Genomic DNA, 13,346 nt, shown 5'->3' with positions numbered 1-13,346 from the left:
GGCTAAATTATGCCACCAAGTTTCCTGGGTCTCTATCTTGCATTTGGCCGACTGAGACTTCATGGGCTCCACAACCACGTGAACCAATTCCTATAATAAATCTCCCCTTATATGTAACTTAGGTATAAACTACTGGCTTAGTTTCTCTAGAGAATCCTAATACAAGTACTATACATTTTCTTCTCAGCACTGCTATAGCTACATTCTACAAAATGTGATTGTTGTATTTGTATTAATTTCTAGGTATTTACAAATTTTTTCTTTGAAATTTCCTATTTGACCCACAGATTACTTAGAAGTGCTTCAGCTGCTCCTTATCTGCCAATACTTGGAACCTTCAGTTTCCATTTTTACCACTTCAATAAGTGTGTCTTGGTATCTCTTTGTAGTTCTACTTTGTATCTCTTGTGACTAATGATATACACTTTTTCATGTGCCTGTTGGCCACATGTATATTCTCCTTTGTGAAGTATCTGTTCATATCTTACCTATTTTTTTCACTGGGCTGTTTTTATTATAAACATATAGGAGTTTTTAATATATCATTATATATTCTGAATACAAGTTCTTTGTAAGATAGATCTTGTGAATATCTTCTCCCAGTTTGTGGCTTATTTGTTCATTTCCTTAATTGTGTAGTCTGATGAGAAGTTTTTAACTTTGAGGAAGTCCAGTTTATCAATTTTTCCTTTTATTTATGCTATTTGTGTCCTAAAAAATACTTAGTTATCTCCAGGTTGTGAAGATATCTCCCAAAGTTTTCTTCTAAAAGTTTCATAGTTTTAGCTTTTATGTTTAGATCTATGATCCATCCTAAAAATTTTTTTGGTGTACAGTGTAAGGCAGGAGTTGAAGTTTATTATTTTTTTTCCCATTTGAATATCCGATTGTTGTTACATCATTTGTTGAAAAGACTTTTTCCTCACTGAATTCACTTAATGCTTTAGTTGAAAATCACTATTTCTCAACTCTCTATATTTTAACCTACTGAACTATCTTTTCATGCTAAAATCATACAAAACTTACTGTAGCTTTATACTGTCTTGAAATGAGGCAATGCAAATCTTTTTAAGTTTTCTCTCTTCTACCACTTCTTTTCCCTTTGATCCCTCGATCTAGGTATGCTGCTGCTGCTAAGTCACTTCAGTTGTGTCCGATCTGGGTATAGATTTACCTATTTTAATATTTGCAAAGAAGCAACTTTTGGCTCTTAATTTTGTCTATTGCTTGTTTTTTATTCTGTTGTTTAAAGCCTACATTTTAAATATTTCTTCTCTTTATTCTCAGATTGGGTTTAATTGCTTCTTTTTATCCAGTCATTTGGGTAGAATTTATGTGCCTGTTTTGGAGTTCATTCCCTTAAAATGATTTTTCCCTTTTTAGCTGCTCCTTCAGCTTTGAACTTTGTCCTCTAACGTCTACACACGATAAAGCTCAGGCTCTCTCATAGCCTGTGCAGCAGCACAGTAAGTAAAAAGGGCCCTCAGGTAAAAAGCTGCACTCCCCCTTGTTGCTGCTGTCATTTTTCAGGAGTAGACTCCTTGCCAGTTTCTGTTTTTGATCACTTTCCAATGCTTTCAAATACTTGTTTATTAATATTCTGTCCAGATTTTATAATTCTTTTCTGTAGGAGGTTTAGTCCGCTCAAGTGGTTCCATTATTATTCAACAGTTTTTATTTTAAAATCATTATTTTAGCATCTACAATATGCCAAATATTGTGCAAAATGCTACATGTATACATAAATGTTAGAAAGCATCCATTCCTCTTTGACATTGATCTTAATATTTGGAGGGGTGGTTTCCTGGTGGTCCTCAGTAGTTAGGACTCTGAGCTTTCAGTGTTGTGAGCCCAGGTTCGATCCCTGGTTGGAGAACTAATATTCCACATGCTGTATGGCATGGCCAAAATATATACATATACCTATTGCATCTCCTCAAAATATATACATATATATATATATTTGCAGGCAAGGGACACAAAAGCAAAAAGGGACTATATCAAACTAAAAAGCTTTTGCACAGTGAAGGAAACTATCAATAAAACAAAAAAGCAGCCCACCCAATGAGAGAAAACTCTACAAATAATATATCTGACAAGAGGTTAATATCCAAAATATATAAAAATTCACACAACCTAACATCAGAAAAACAATCAGATTAAAAAACTGGCAAAAGATCTAATTGGACATTTTCCCAAATGATCAGGGAAATGCAAATCAAAACCACGAGATACACCTCATATCTGTCCGAATGACTATCATCAAAAATACAATGAATGACAAGTACTGGTAAGGATGTGGAAAAAAGGGAACTCTAATACACCAATTAGAAAACAGTGAGAGACTTAATTTTGGGGGGCTCCAAAATCACTGAAGATGGTGGCTGCAGCCATGAAATTAAAAGACACTTGCTCCTTGGAAGAAAAGCTATGACCAACCTAGACAGCATGTTAAAAAGCAGACATTACTTTGCCAACAAAGGTCCGTCTAGTCAAAGCTATGGTTTCCAGCAGTCATGTATGGATGTGAGAGTTGGACTATAAAAAAAGCTGAGTGCCAAAGAATTGATGCTTTTGAACTGTGGTGTTGGAGAAGACTCTTGAGAGTCCCCTGGACTGCAAGGAGATCCAACCAGTCCATCGTAAAGGAAATCAGTCCAGAATATACATTGGAAGGACTGATGCGGAAACTCCAATACTTTGGCCACCTGATAAGAACTGACTCACTGGAAAAGACCCTGATGCTGGGAAAGACTGAAGACAGGAGGAGAAGGGGATGACGGAGGATGAGATGGTTGGATGGCATCACTGATTTGGTGGACATGAATTTGAGTAAGCTCCGGGAGTTGGTGATGGACAGGGAAGCCTGGCGTGCTGCAGTCCATGGGGTTGCAAAGAGTCGGACACGACTGAGCAACTGAACTGAACTGAATACACTAATGGTGAGACTGTAAATTGGTGCAGCCACTATGGAAAACAATATGGAGCTTCCTCAAAAAAGGTAAAAATAGAACTGCCATATGGTCCAGCAACTTCACTTTTGTGTATTTACTCAAAGAAAACAAAAGCACTAGTTTGAAAAGATATACGCACCCGATGTTCACTGTAGCATTATCTACAATAGCCAAGATATGGAAGCAACCTCAGTGTCCACCAATAGATGAATGGATAAAAAAGATGTGGTATATATACACACAGTGGAATATTACTCAGCCATAAAAAATGAAATATTGCCATCAGTGACATGGATGAATCTAAAGTGCATTATACTAAGTCAGACAGAGAAAGACAAATATCGTATGATCTTACTTATATGTGGAATCTAAAAAAACAAAATGAAAACAGACTCATAGATATAAATAGGTGGTTGGCCTGATAGGATTGGGGGAATGGATAAAATTGGTGAAAGGGATTAAGAAGTACAAACCTTTGGTTATAAAATAAATGATATGAGGATGTAATATCTGTATAAGGGATATGGTCAATAATATTGCAATAACTTTGTATGGGGACAGACGATTACTAGTCTCATTGTATCATTTCATAATTGATACAAATGTCAAATCACCACATACTACACCTGAAACTAATATTATTCATCAACTGTATGTCAATAAATCAGAATTGAATAAAAATGAGAAACTCTCCCTATCCTCAAGGATACCATCTTTTGTTGACTTGAAACATATATTTATACCACGTATTTTATACATATATAATATCCATATCAACAGTCCTATTTATGTGTAAATAAAATAGTTTTCTTACTTTTCTACTGCAGATCGTTTTTGCGATTTGCTCTTGTAATTTAATGCCATCTTAGTTTCCATTCCAGTATATACAGCAACACCTGAAAAACAAAACAGACTTAAACTAATCCTCCACTATGTTTCACAAAAGGAATGTACTCACTAGCATGAAAGCAACTTAAAAAATGTATCAACTGACAGTTGTTAGAATTCGGCTTTCAAGTCCTGGAGGTTTTTGGGAGACTCCAGTCATTCAGCCTGCTGATTGAGAAAGCCATATAGATTCTGTTCCTGAATGATAACTGAGACATTTGAATGAAAGCGGTATTACTTGAGTTGGAACTGATGGGGCAAAGAATTTGGAAAGATAAAGATAGCAGAGAATGCCATTACAGATACAGCAAATAGTGCACTAACTATAAGGCAAAGACAGAAATGGAAAAGCACTTTCTATTAGGTTCCAACAATGGATTGGGGTCAGTTTGAAAGGCCTTGAATGCCAGGATCTGGAGTCTAGACATAATCTCATAAGCAATGGAAAGATAATATGGTCATCCGTCACAGTAAATGAAGTAAATACAAGGAAACTGCTATTCTAAAAACATGTGCCTATGAGAAAGACTCTGAGATGAGAGAGAACGACAGTAATAATGGGACTAAAACTGGGAAGAGCAGTCTTGAAATTAGGTAAGAGCAGTCTCATTAAAAAAAAAAAACAACAAAAAAAACTTTGGAGTTAGAGCTTTGTTTGAATGCTAGCTCTGCCACTTAGTTCTGCAACCTTGAGCAAGTTATTTAATCTTTCCGAGTCTCAATTTCTCCATCTTTAAATGGGAAAAAATAACCTCATTAAAACTGTTGCAAGGTTGTGTGACAAATTAGCAAAATACCTAGAAACAGAAAGACGATCAATAGATGTTTATGCCTATTCCTAAGCAGTATGATGTGAGGAACAATATTCATCATGCTCTCTTCCTAAAGATCTGTGCTGGAATTTTCACTATTAGAATTATTCCTTAAAGGCAGAGATTACAACTCAAATGATAAAGGGCACCAAAACTATAGAAATGTGAGAAATCAGACAGAATGGTACAACACAGAGAGGCGGTGCTTAGGAAAACAGCAGCAAATTCATCTAAAGGAATACACATATTTATGTGTAAATAAATATGTGTAAATAAATTTAAATAAATTTAAATTCATCTAAATTTCCTAAAGTTTAAGACTGTGAAAGGTATTACTGCTAGAGAGGTGTTAAAATACAGCATTATATGAGAGAGCCTAAAAGTCCTGGAGGTTTCTTTGGACTTTTTAAACCATAAAACTTTACTATGGTTTCCTTTTTTAAATTGTGGCAGAATACACGTAACGTACAATTTACCATTTTAATTCAGAGGTACTTAGTTACATTCACAATGTTGTGCAACCATCCTCACTAAGAATATTTAACGCCCCCCTCCTCCCAAAAAAATCCCTGAACCCATTAGGCAATCATTTCCCATTCCCCTACCCAGCTCCTGGGAACCACTAATCTAGTTTCTATTTCTATGAATTTACTTATTTTGGGCTTTTAATATAAATGGAATCATACAACATGTGGCCTTTTCTGTTTGATTTCACTCAGTATAATGTTTTCAAAGTTTATGTTGCAGCATTTATCAGTACTGCATTTCATATAGGGGAATAATATTCCATTAGTTGGATAGCCTACATTTTGTTTATCCACTCATTAGTCGATAGACATTTGGGCAGTTCCTACCCTTTGAGCTATTGTAAACAGTGCTGCTATGAACATTCTCATACAAGCCTTTGAGCACCTGTCTTCAGTTCTTTAAGGTATATATCTAGAAGTAGAATTGCCAGGTGATATGTTTATAATTCTATGTTTAACTTATTGAGGAACTGCCAAACTATTTTCCACAGCAGCTGGAACATTCTACTCCTACCAGCAATGTATGAGAGTTCCAATCTCTCCATATTTTGGTCACACTCATTACTCTCCTTTTTAAAAAATTATGGATTTCTTTATCAGAGAGCCTAACACTGAGAGATAAGATATAGTACAGTTAAAAGAAAACAAAAGAATGAGAAAGAAGAGCTCAAAAGCTAGTGGCCATTCCTTAAAGGTGAGGAGCTAGTTGACAGCTAAAGGTTATCATTAACTTCACAATTTACCTAGAGTTGACTCAGAGCATAGTGAATTGAGATCTCCAATGCAAGAACACTATTTATTTATCCTTTTAATCCAGTCAGTGTATGTAAAAACAGCATCTGATACACAGTCACAGATCATTAAGAATTTACTGAAGGAATAAATGAGCTAGCAGTTTTAACAATCCAATCTAACTATAATGGAATAATACAAGTGGTTTATTGTACCATGGTGCCAGATTATATAGTTCTCAACACCATTAATACAAATGCCAGAATTATCTTCTTAGCACGAAGTATTCACAAAGAAAATATAACAGCAAGGTTCCAATCTATTATTCAAAAGTCAGAATTAAGAAAAAATATAACACAAAATTATATTAACACAATCTTTGAAAGAAAATTATCACAGACAAATTATCTAACCAATATAACACAAATGCTGTGCTTTCAAAAATACTTCATATAAAGCATCAAAACAAATCTATTATTAAAATTTTTCAATATATACAAACCAAAAATTTCTTTTGTGTTTTTTAATCTGGCTCCACGAAGCAAGAGACTCTCTGGCCCCAGAGGTCTAGGGGGAAAAATAACCAAAAGCATTAAATTTATTAAAAATTCAAGTAAAATTTAAATGGCATCTTTAGCAGACAGAAGGGACTCAAAGCTATACTTACAACAATGCTTTCTCATAAAACCAAAATCTCAGCTAGTATAAAGCTGTCTAGGTCAATCATGATGTTAGTTACTGTAACAACAAATATCTGCTTTAGAATTTCAGTCATTTTAAGGTCAATGACTCAGAAATAAGATTATGCCTGTAGATATCATCAGAAAGCCACTACTTTTAGAAGTTTAGACATAAAACAAAATTAAGTGATGTTAAGTGGTAACTTAAAAATGTTTTACAGAAGATGAAATTTTAAAATTTTGACCAAAATCAATAAACAGTTTTCAAAGGGAAAATACAGAATTAAAATGCAATGTAAACAGGTTGCGTGAAGAAAAAAAGCAATGTAAACATAAATTGTATTATGATTTGTGTATTACTGCATGTTTTCTGCACAATTAAAATTATACTAGGTTACAAATGATAGCATAGTGAGTGAGTTAGTATTTTTTTTAGGCAAGATGAACACTGCAACTTGACTACTTGCATTGCATACTTCTTGAAGCATGGGGTTCTTCTTGCTGTATGAATTTCTCTCCATAATGGAGATATAAAACGAGAAGAAATAACTAGAAAGGAAAATTGTATTTTCTTAGTGATAGCAAATGATAACTCTGTTATGGATGGACTAAAAAGCTTTAATTTTGTTGATATTCCTTATCATAAGGCTTTTCTGAAATATACATACAAGGTTATCTGAATTAAACAGAATCTGAACCAATTCTGAAGAGGTCTATAAACCCAAACACTAAAAAAAAATCCAATGAATATAGGGGTCAGGTGTTTGGCTATGTATAACAAGTATGGTTTTATTAGATCATATATTTGGAACACAATGAATGGATATTCCAAAATCAATTATTCAGGAGACTTATTACAGTTCTTTTTCATTTGGTTCCAACAATGAATAGAAAAACTTTGAGCTCAAGTTGGCATATAAAATTAGGATATAATGGTAGAAAGCCTCAAATTAAAAAATTTATTAGTTCACTCTGGTTGCTTCAGCAAAGAACAAGGCTCCCTTAAAAAACAAACAAAAAAAACAAAACATTCTCCTTGCTAACATAATTGCTCTTTTCCTTTACCAGCCACAATATCTTAATGCGAGTCATACTATGTATCCACACAAGCATTCCATTATGTCACTATAGAAATCAAAATAAAACCCAGTCACTGTTGTTCAGCAGGGGTCCCTAAATTTACAAAGACCTTGTCACAGAGTTCACTGAACGTGCCCCTATATTAACTTATATTAAAAATGTGAATTCATCCTAATGCATATTTTTGGTGGCTTGTCTTGAGGATTTTATTAAAACAAATTCTCAGTTCTTTATATTAGTATCTTATTTTATGCAGCCAGTATAAACTGAACATCTCCAGAAAATAGGTGGAATGCTAATGAGACGTTCAAGGGTTGACTCCAAGATTTATTCTAAATTCAGCTTTGTGGTCATGCGTAACAATGTAATCTCACCCTATCATAAAATCTTTGAAATGACAAGAAGTTTTTCATGTAGGTACCAGAAATTAACCTGAATATTGAGGGAAAACAAACCAAAACAACCAAGCAACCAAACAGAAGAGTAAAGAAGTTCTAGATTGCCCAGTACTCTAGTTTGTGAGGAATGATTTTGAAGTGAAGACCTAATTTTCCTAAACGGGGAGGAAACAATTCCCTCCCTGAAACAATTTTCACTTAAAAGTGATTGGATAATGCAAATTTATTCTTACCTTACAATTTCTTCCATTTGTTGAGTTATTGTCATTCGTCCCATGAATCTATCAAAGAATTCATCATGTTACAAAAAAACGAATATTACATTTATGACATCAATAGGTGGAAAATTTCAAGAAAGTTTTAGTACTATTCTTATACATGAAACAAAACCAGTCTTTTGCATGTATGAATGATCCAATATTCATACTAGAAATTACAAAGGTAAATCAGTCACTAAGCTTTAAAAAATTAGTATTGTTAGATTCTCAGGGAGTGATCAGTGGTGCTGTTTTCCCTCTCATGCTCTTCTGCTTCATCCCATTCCATCTGTGGAGGAGCAGTGTAAAGCCTTCCCCCACCATGCAGTGTGCTCCCTGCCATCCCCTGCATGATTTTCCTGGGCTTTGCAGATGATGTACAAATATGTGCTGGTGCCATAAGCTGTTGTTGCTGCCCACAGCTGTCTCACTAGCTCTCATGGTTTATTTCACCCACTTTTGCCATCAAAATTGTAGCAGGAATTAATGGCCTAGAGGCTGGCCAGTTGCTAGTCATTTCTGCTTCCATCATTGTCTTCAACCTCCTAGTGGAGCTGGAAGGCGATTACTGGGACGATTATGTCTTTTCCTTTAACTTTATGCCTTTTTTTCCTACCGTCATGGGGCTGCTCTACCATAACGAGTAGCAGAGAGCCTCTGGCTAGTGACAGTGCACCAGAATGAGAATGACGACAGTGCCTCCATGGAGTGTGACAACATGACCCTCATCCACTTGCTACTTAAAGTCTTTGGGCCCATGAGTGAGAGAAACCTCACCCTGCTTCTGCTGCTGCTACAGGTCATGGGTGATGCTGTCACCTTCTCCATTCTGACCAGCTGTCCAACTCCTTCGTGTCAGAGTCCCCTGATCCACTGAGCTTTGATTCACAGCCTCCAGGGTTTCTAACTCTGGCTTGACCCCTTCTGGACCAGGACTGCTTCCCAGCCCAGGCCTCTCCTATCCTTCATTCTCCAACAGATTGTGACCTCAGTATCTCGTTCCCCTTGTGACTACTGACATTCTGGGCCTTTCTTGCCCTCTAAAAACTACTGCTTGGACTCTGCCTATGGCTTCCTTGAATTTGCCACTCTCCTTCTCCATTCTGTTTTGCAGCCTCCTAAGGCAGAATACTGTAATTTTTATGCAATTATCCACAACTCTGACACTCAAAGAGTATGTTGGGCCTGGGAATAGAACCCTGGTTGGGGATAGGCATACAAGTTCAAAGATGACTTGACATTTGGCTATAAATCATGTATTCTGATTAAGAGCAGACCTGGGGGTCAGGTGCTCCCAGTGGTGACAATAAAATGTTGTACTTCTTATTTTAAAAAGCTTTTTTAAACTTTTTCCCCATTTTTCAAATAAGGCAAAACCACTCAAAGCATTACACATTTGATCTCATTATTAATCTTATATGCTTTCTTAATGCTGCATCATTTTCTAGTTTTCAACAATCTTTTTATAATTCATCCTTTTCTGAGACTTAGAAATAACAGCAATATAGAACTCAAAGCACTGAATTCTTCACAGTTAAATCTATCTTATAATTTAAATGCACAGAACTTCCAATTTTTATAGTTAAGTGGAAAATTCCACATTGTTTTTGTTTTTGATGAAAATGTAACGTTTTTATACCACACAGAGAAAATTCCATTATAAATATATGGATCCAGAACAAAGATATGTAAGAGATCTGAAAAAGCCAATGACTAATGATTACATCTTAAGCCAACAAATGCAGAGAATGACAAAAAGCTGAGGTCAATTTTTACAATGTGGTTGTGATTTTTACTCTTACCCGTTTTTGAGTAAAAATGAGTAGTTTTCTCATGGAAGTTTTTAATAATGAAAGTTGTTTCCATTTCATAGATGGCAATAATTAGCATATAGCTCACTGAAAGATGACTTACAGTGTTAAAATGAGTTAGTTCCTAACAAACACAAAGACATGGCCCTTCATGGAGCACACATATACATGTGCCTGAGTGCATATATATACACACACACCATTAGATTATTTTCTTCTAAGGAAATAACTTTATTTCCCTCATAACTACTATTATTGTTATAATGTTTACTGCTATTGTTATAAAGCCAGTTCACACCAAAGTAGAAGATAATAAGGAGAAACATGTGAATAAAAGCGCAGCTTTTAATACTTCAGCTTAGAATTCTGCCAAATTCTGCTTTTAGCTTTGCCCGCATTTAATTGATTTCCCGCCTTGCTCCCCCCAATGATGTTTTCAAACAGCTATTTCATTGCATGTTTATGACTGTAAAAAATGAGATCTGTAAACAGACTTAAGATGAATATGGTGACTATCACATCATACCTGTACAAGTCCGCTTCTGGTTGCTGACATTCTACCACAGCTATAAGAGTGTCCAAATTGGCAACTGTTTGTAATACTGCTGTTTCTGGAACTGCCACATGTGTCTGAAAAAAAGAAAAGTTAAAGCCCATAGTTTTGAGATCTAAATGGGACCTTAGACATCATTTATTTCAAATCTCTTTTACAAATGAAATCATAGCATTCTGTACTTGAGATCACTAAGCTAGATGGCAGATGAGAAGAGAAAGAAGAATGTAAAGTAACAAGCAGTGAAAAGAGCTACTGTGACTATCGGTCTACAAAGGGCATTTGCATACAAGGAAATTAAGTCTGTAAGTGTGTTAACAGTCATCACTGCTCAAAGTTTACTGCAAATACATTTAATAGGTAGAAAAAAGTGAATCAAGTAAAATCTTTGATTGTACTTTGAAAACTGAGAAAAATTTAAATGTGCCCGCTATTTAAAAAAGCACCAGTATATTAAAAGATTATAGTTTCTCCAAAGCACTTTTTACTTTTCTTAACTTGCTTAAACCATGTGAGGCTAACCTTGAAGTAAAATGTATACTTTCATGAAGTAATTAATAGTAATTTAAAACATTTCTCCTTTATCAGGTCAAACTTTATTACCTTCACCAAAGGAAAATATCACTATAATCCAGAGATGTTTTGTTCACTAAGAGCCACACTCAAACATACACATGTACAAACCTTCAGGTTAGTTTCTCCATCCAAACTAGCAGTTGTAACGTGACAAGAACCATCAAGTCGATCTGAGGACAGAAGCACCAAATCTGCAGGGAAAATTTCATTTTTGGCTACTCGAACAATATCACCCACCTATGAAGAATTTGGGGGAAAAGTGAATATACAGATTTTAAAAGGCAGGACTTATTTTTATTGCGTTCTAAACAAGTGGTCTACTGTAATATTTTAATGTAGGAAAGCAGACTTTAACTAAAATATAATCAGATTAGAATTTTTCCTTTTAATATATAATTGATTTCTATTGTTTATTAAACGCATACCCGAATGTTTTTTGATCTAGTTGTTACAAGGCCACCACTTCGAACAACATAAACAGGAGCTCCATTTACTTCATTATCTGAGATATGTCTTAGCCAATCTTCATAACCCTGTAAGCATCAAAAGAATAAAAAAAGCCCCTCTTAGTATAATTAGAAGATGTGTGTGTGTGTGTGTTGGTCGCTCAGTTGTGTAATTAGAAGATGTGTGTGTGTGTTGGTCGCTCAGTTGTGTCCGACTTGCCCGCCAGGTGTCTCTGTCCATGGAATTCTCCAGGCAAGAATACTTGAGTGGATTGCCATTCCCTTCCCCAGAGATACTTTTTATCAAATGAGAAAGGGAAACATAATTTCCCCCAAACATTTCATTCATTAGAACCATGTTAGACTACTTTGGCATTCATTACTACTAGAAACACTCTCTTTACTTGGTTTTCATCACACACATGTTCCTGGTTTTCACAGTACCTCTTCAGTTACTTCTTCTCAGTTTACTATGGGAGGCTCCTTCTATATCATCTTAACGGGCCCTTTTTTCACCCTTCTCTTACTTCCTACTACCCGATTTCTTCATCCCTGTGTCTTCAAAAAATTCTGAAATTTCTATTTCCAGCTTGTATTTCCAGACTCTAATAAACTTAAATATCCAAATGCATTCTTAATATTTCCATTTTGATGTCTCACAAATAACATTAAACATTTCAAAACTAAACTGATGATGTTATCCTTAAAATCTGCTGCATTTCCAATGTCTCCCATCTTGACAAATGACTCACTTTGGAAAGAGACATGTTGTAAGTTATTATTATTATATTAAACTCACTCCTTTGGCAGATATATTATAAACTCACCAACATCTTTTCAACTTAGTTACAGCATCATATTCCAACTAAATCCACTCTTTATTTGGCTAAATTTATACTGGGAAACCAAGGAAAGAAGTATTTCAACATTTAACACTTTCTTAAAAATATTCAAGAGGTTCACTCACTCATCTATTCATCTATCAAATATTTATTTCATGTCAAATATGTGCATAACCTTGTTCTGGTCACTGGTAACAAACTGATAATATAAAACAAAGTATCTGCCCTCAGAGAACTAAACATTCAAATGAAGGTGACAGACAACCTAAAACAAGCATTTATTCAACAGAATAGGTAGTGAATGAGAAATGATATAAGCAAAAAGACCAGAGTAGTGAATGAGACAGTGACACAGGTCAGGAAACGTTTAAGGTGTCCAAGAGGAAATAGTTGTATTTGCAAGCACAAACTGTTTTATGTGTGTGTCTGGAGTTCAGAGCATAGTTGCAGGATACATGTAAATTTAGACCCACTAGACTTGATGAAATCACCAAAGAAGAAATTATATATAAAAAAGAAGTCCAAGGGACAAATATTTGTTACTTTGATGCAATAAATGACATCTAAAAAACCAAATGAATATGTAATTGTATTAAGTGATCTGGATGCTTACTGACTTACACAAATCCTAGTCTCCAACAGTGGAGAAGGCAAGGGCACCCCACTCCAGTACTCTTGCCTGGAAAATCCCATGGACGGAGGAGCCTGGAAGGCTGCAGTCCATGGGGTCGCTAAGAGTCGGACATGACTGAGCAACTTAACTTTCACTTTTCACCTTCATGCATTGGAG

The 13,346-nt window shown here is 35.2% G+C and overlaps 1 protein-coding gene across 16 annotated transcripts in view; it reads right to left on the bottom strand.

Annotated features, from left to right (window-relative positions):
- Window positions 1-13,346, bottom strand: part of ATP11B (ATPase phospholipid transporting 11B (putative)) — a 121,137-nt gene that overhangs the window by 71,541 nt on the left and 36,250 nt on the right. For all 16 annotated transcript variants that reach the window (XR_015162212.1, XR_015162202.1, XR_015162205.1 and 13 more), the window contains 6 exons: window positions 11,694-11,801; window positions 11,377-11,505; window positions 10,666-10,769; window positions 8,305-8,352; window positions 6,416-6,480; window positions 3,769-3,850 (listed from right to left, as the gene is read on the bottom strand). Coding sequence is in view for 8 of the 16 variants with exons in the window: in XM_086395850.1 (XP_086251976.1) it covers window positions 3,769-3,850; window positions 6,416-6,480; window positions 8,305-8,352; window positions 10,666-10,769; window positions 11,377-11,505; window positions 11,694-11,801 (536 nt within the window). In the remaining 8 variants the exon portion in view is untranslated. The remainder of the gene's footprint in view (window positions 1-3,768; window positions 3,851-6,415; window positions 6,481-8,304; window positions 8,353-10,665; window positions 10,770-11,376; window positions 11,506-11,693; window positions 11,802-13,346) is intronic.

Source organism: Bos grunniens, chromosome 1 (genome assembly GCF_055505025.1).
Source record: "Bos grunniens cultivar Pamir isolate PY7600 chromosome 1, Bosgru_T2T1.0, whole genome shotgun sequence".
NCBI classification, from domain to species: Eukaryota; Metazoa; Chordata; class Mammalia; order Artiodactyla; family Bovidae; genus Bos; species Bos grunniens.
Note: the sequence above shows the minus strand (reverse complement) of the source record. Positions and strands in the feature narration are given on the sequence as shown.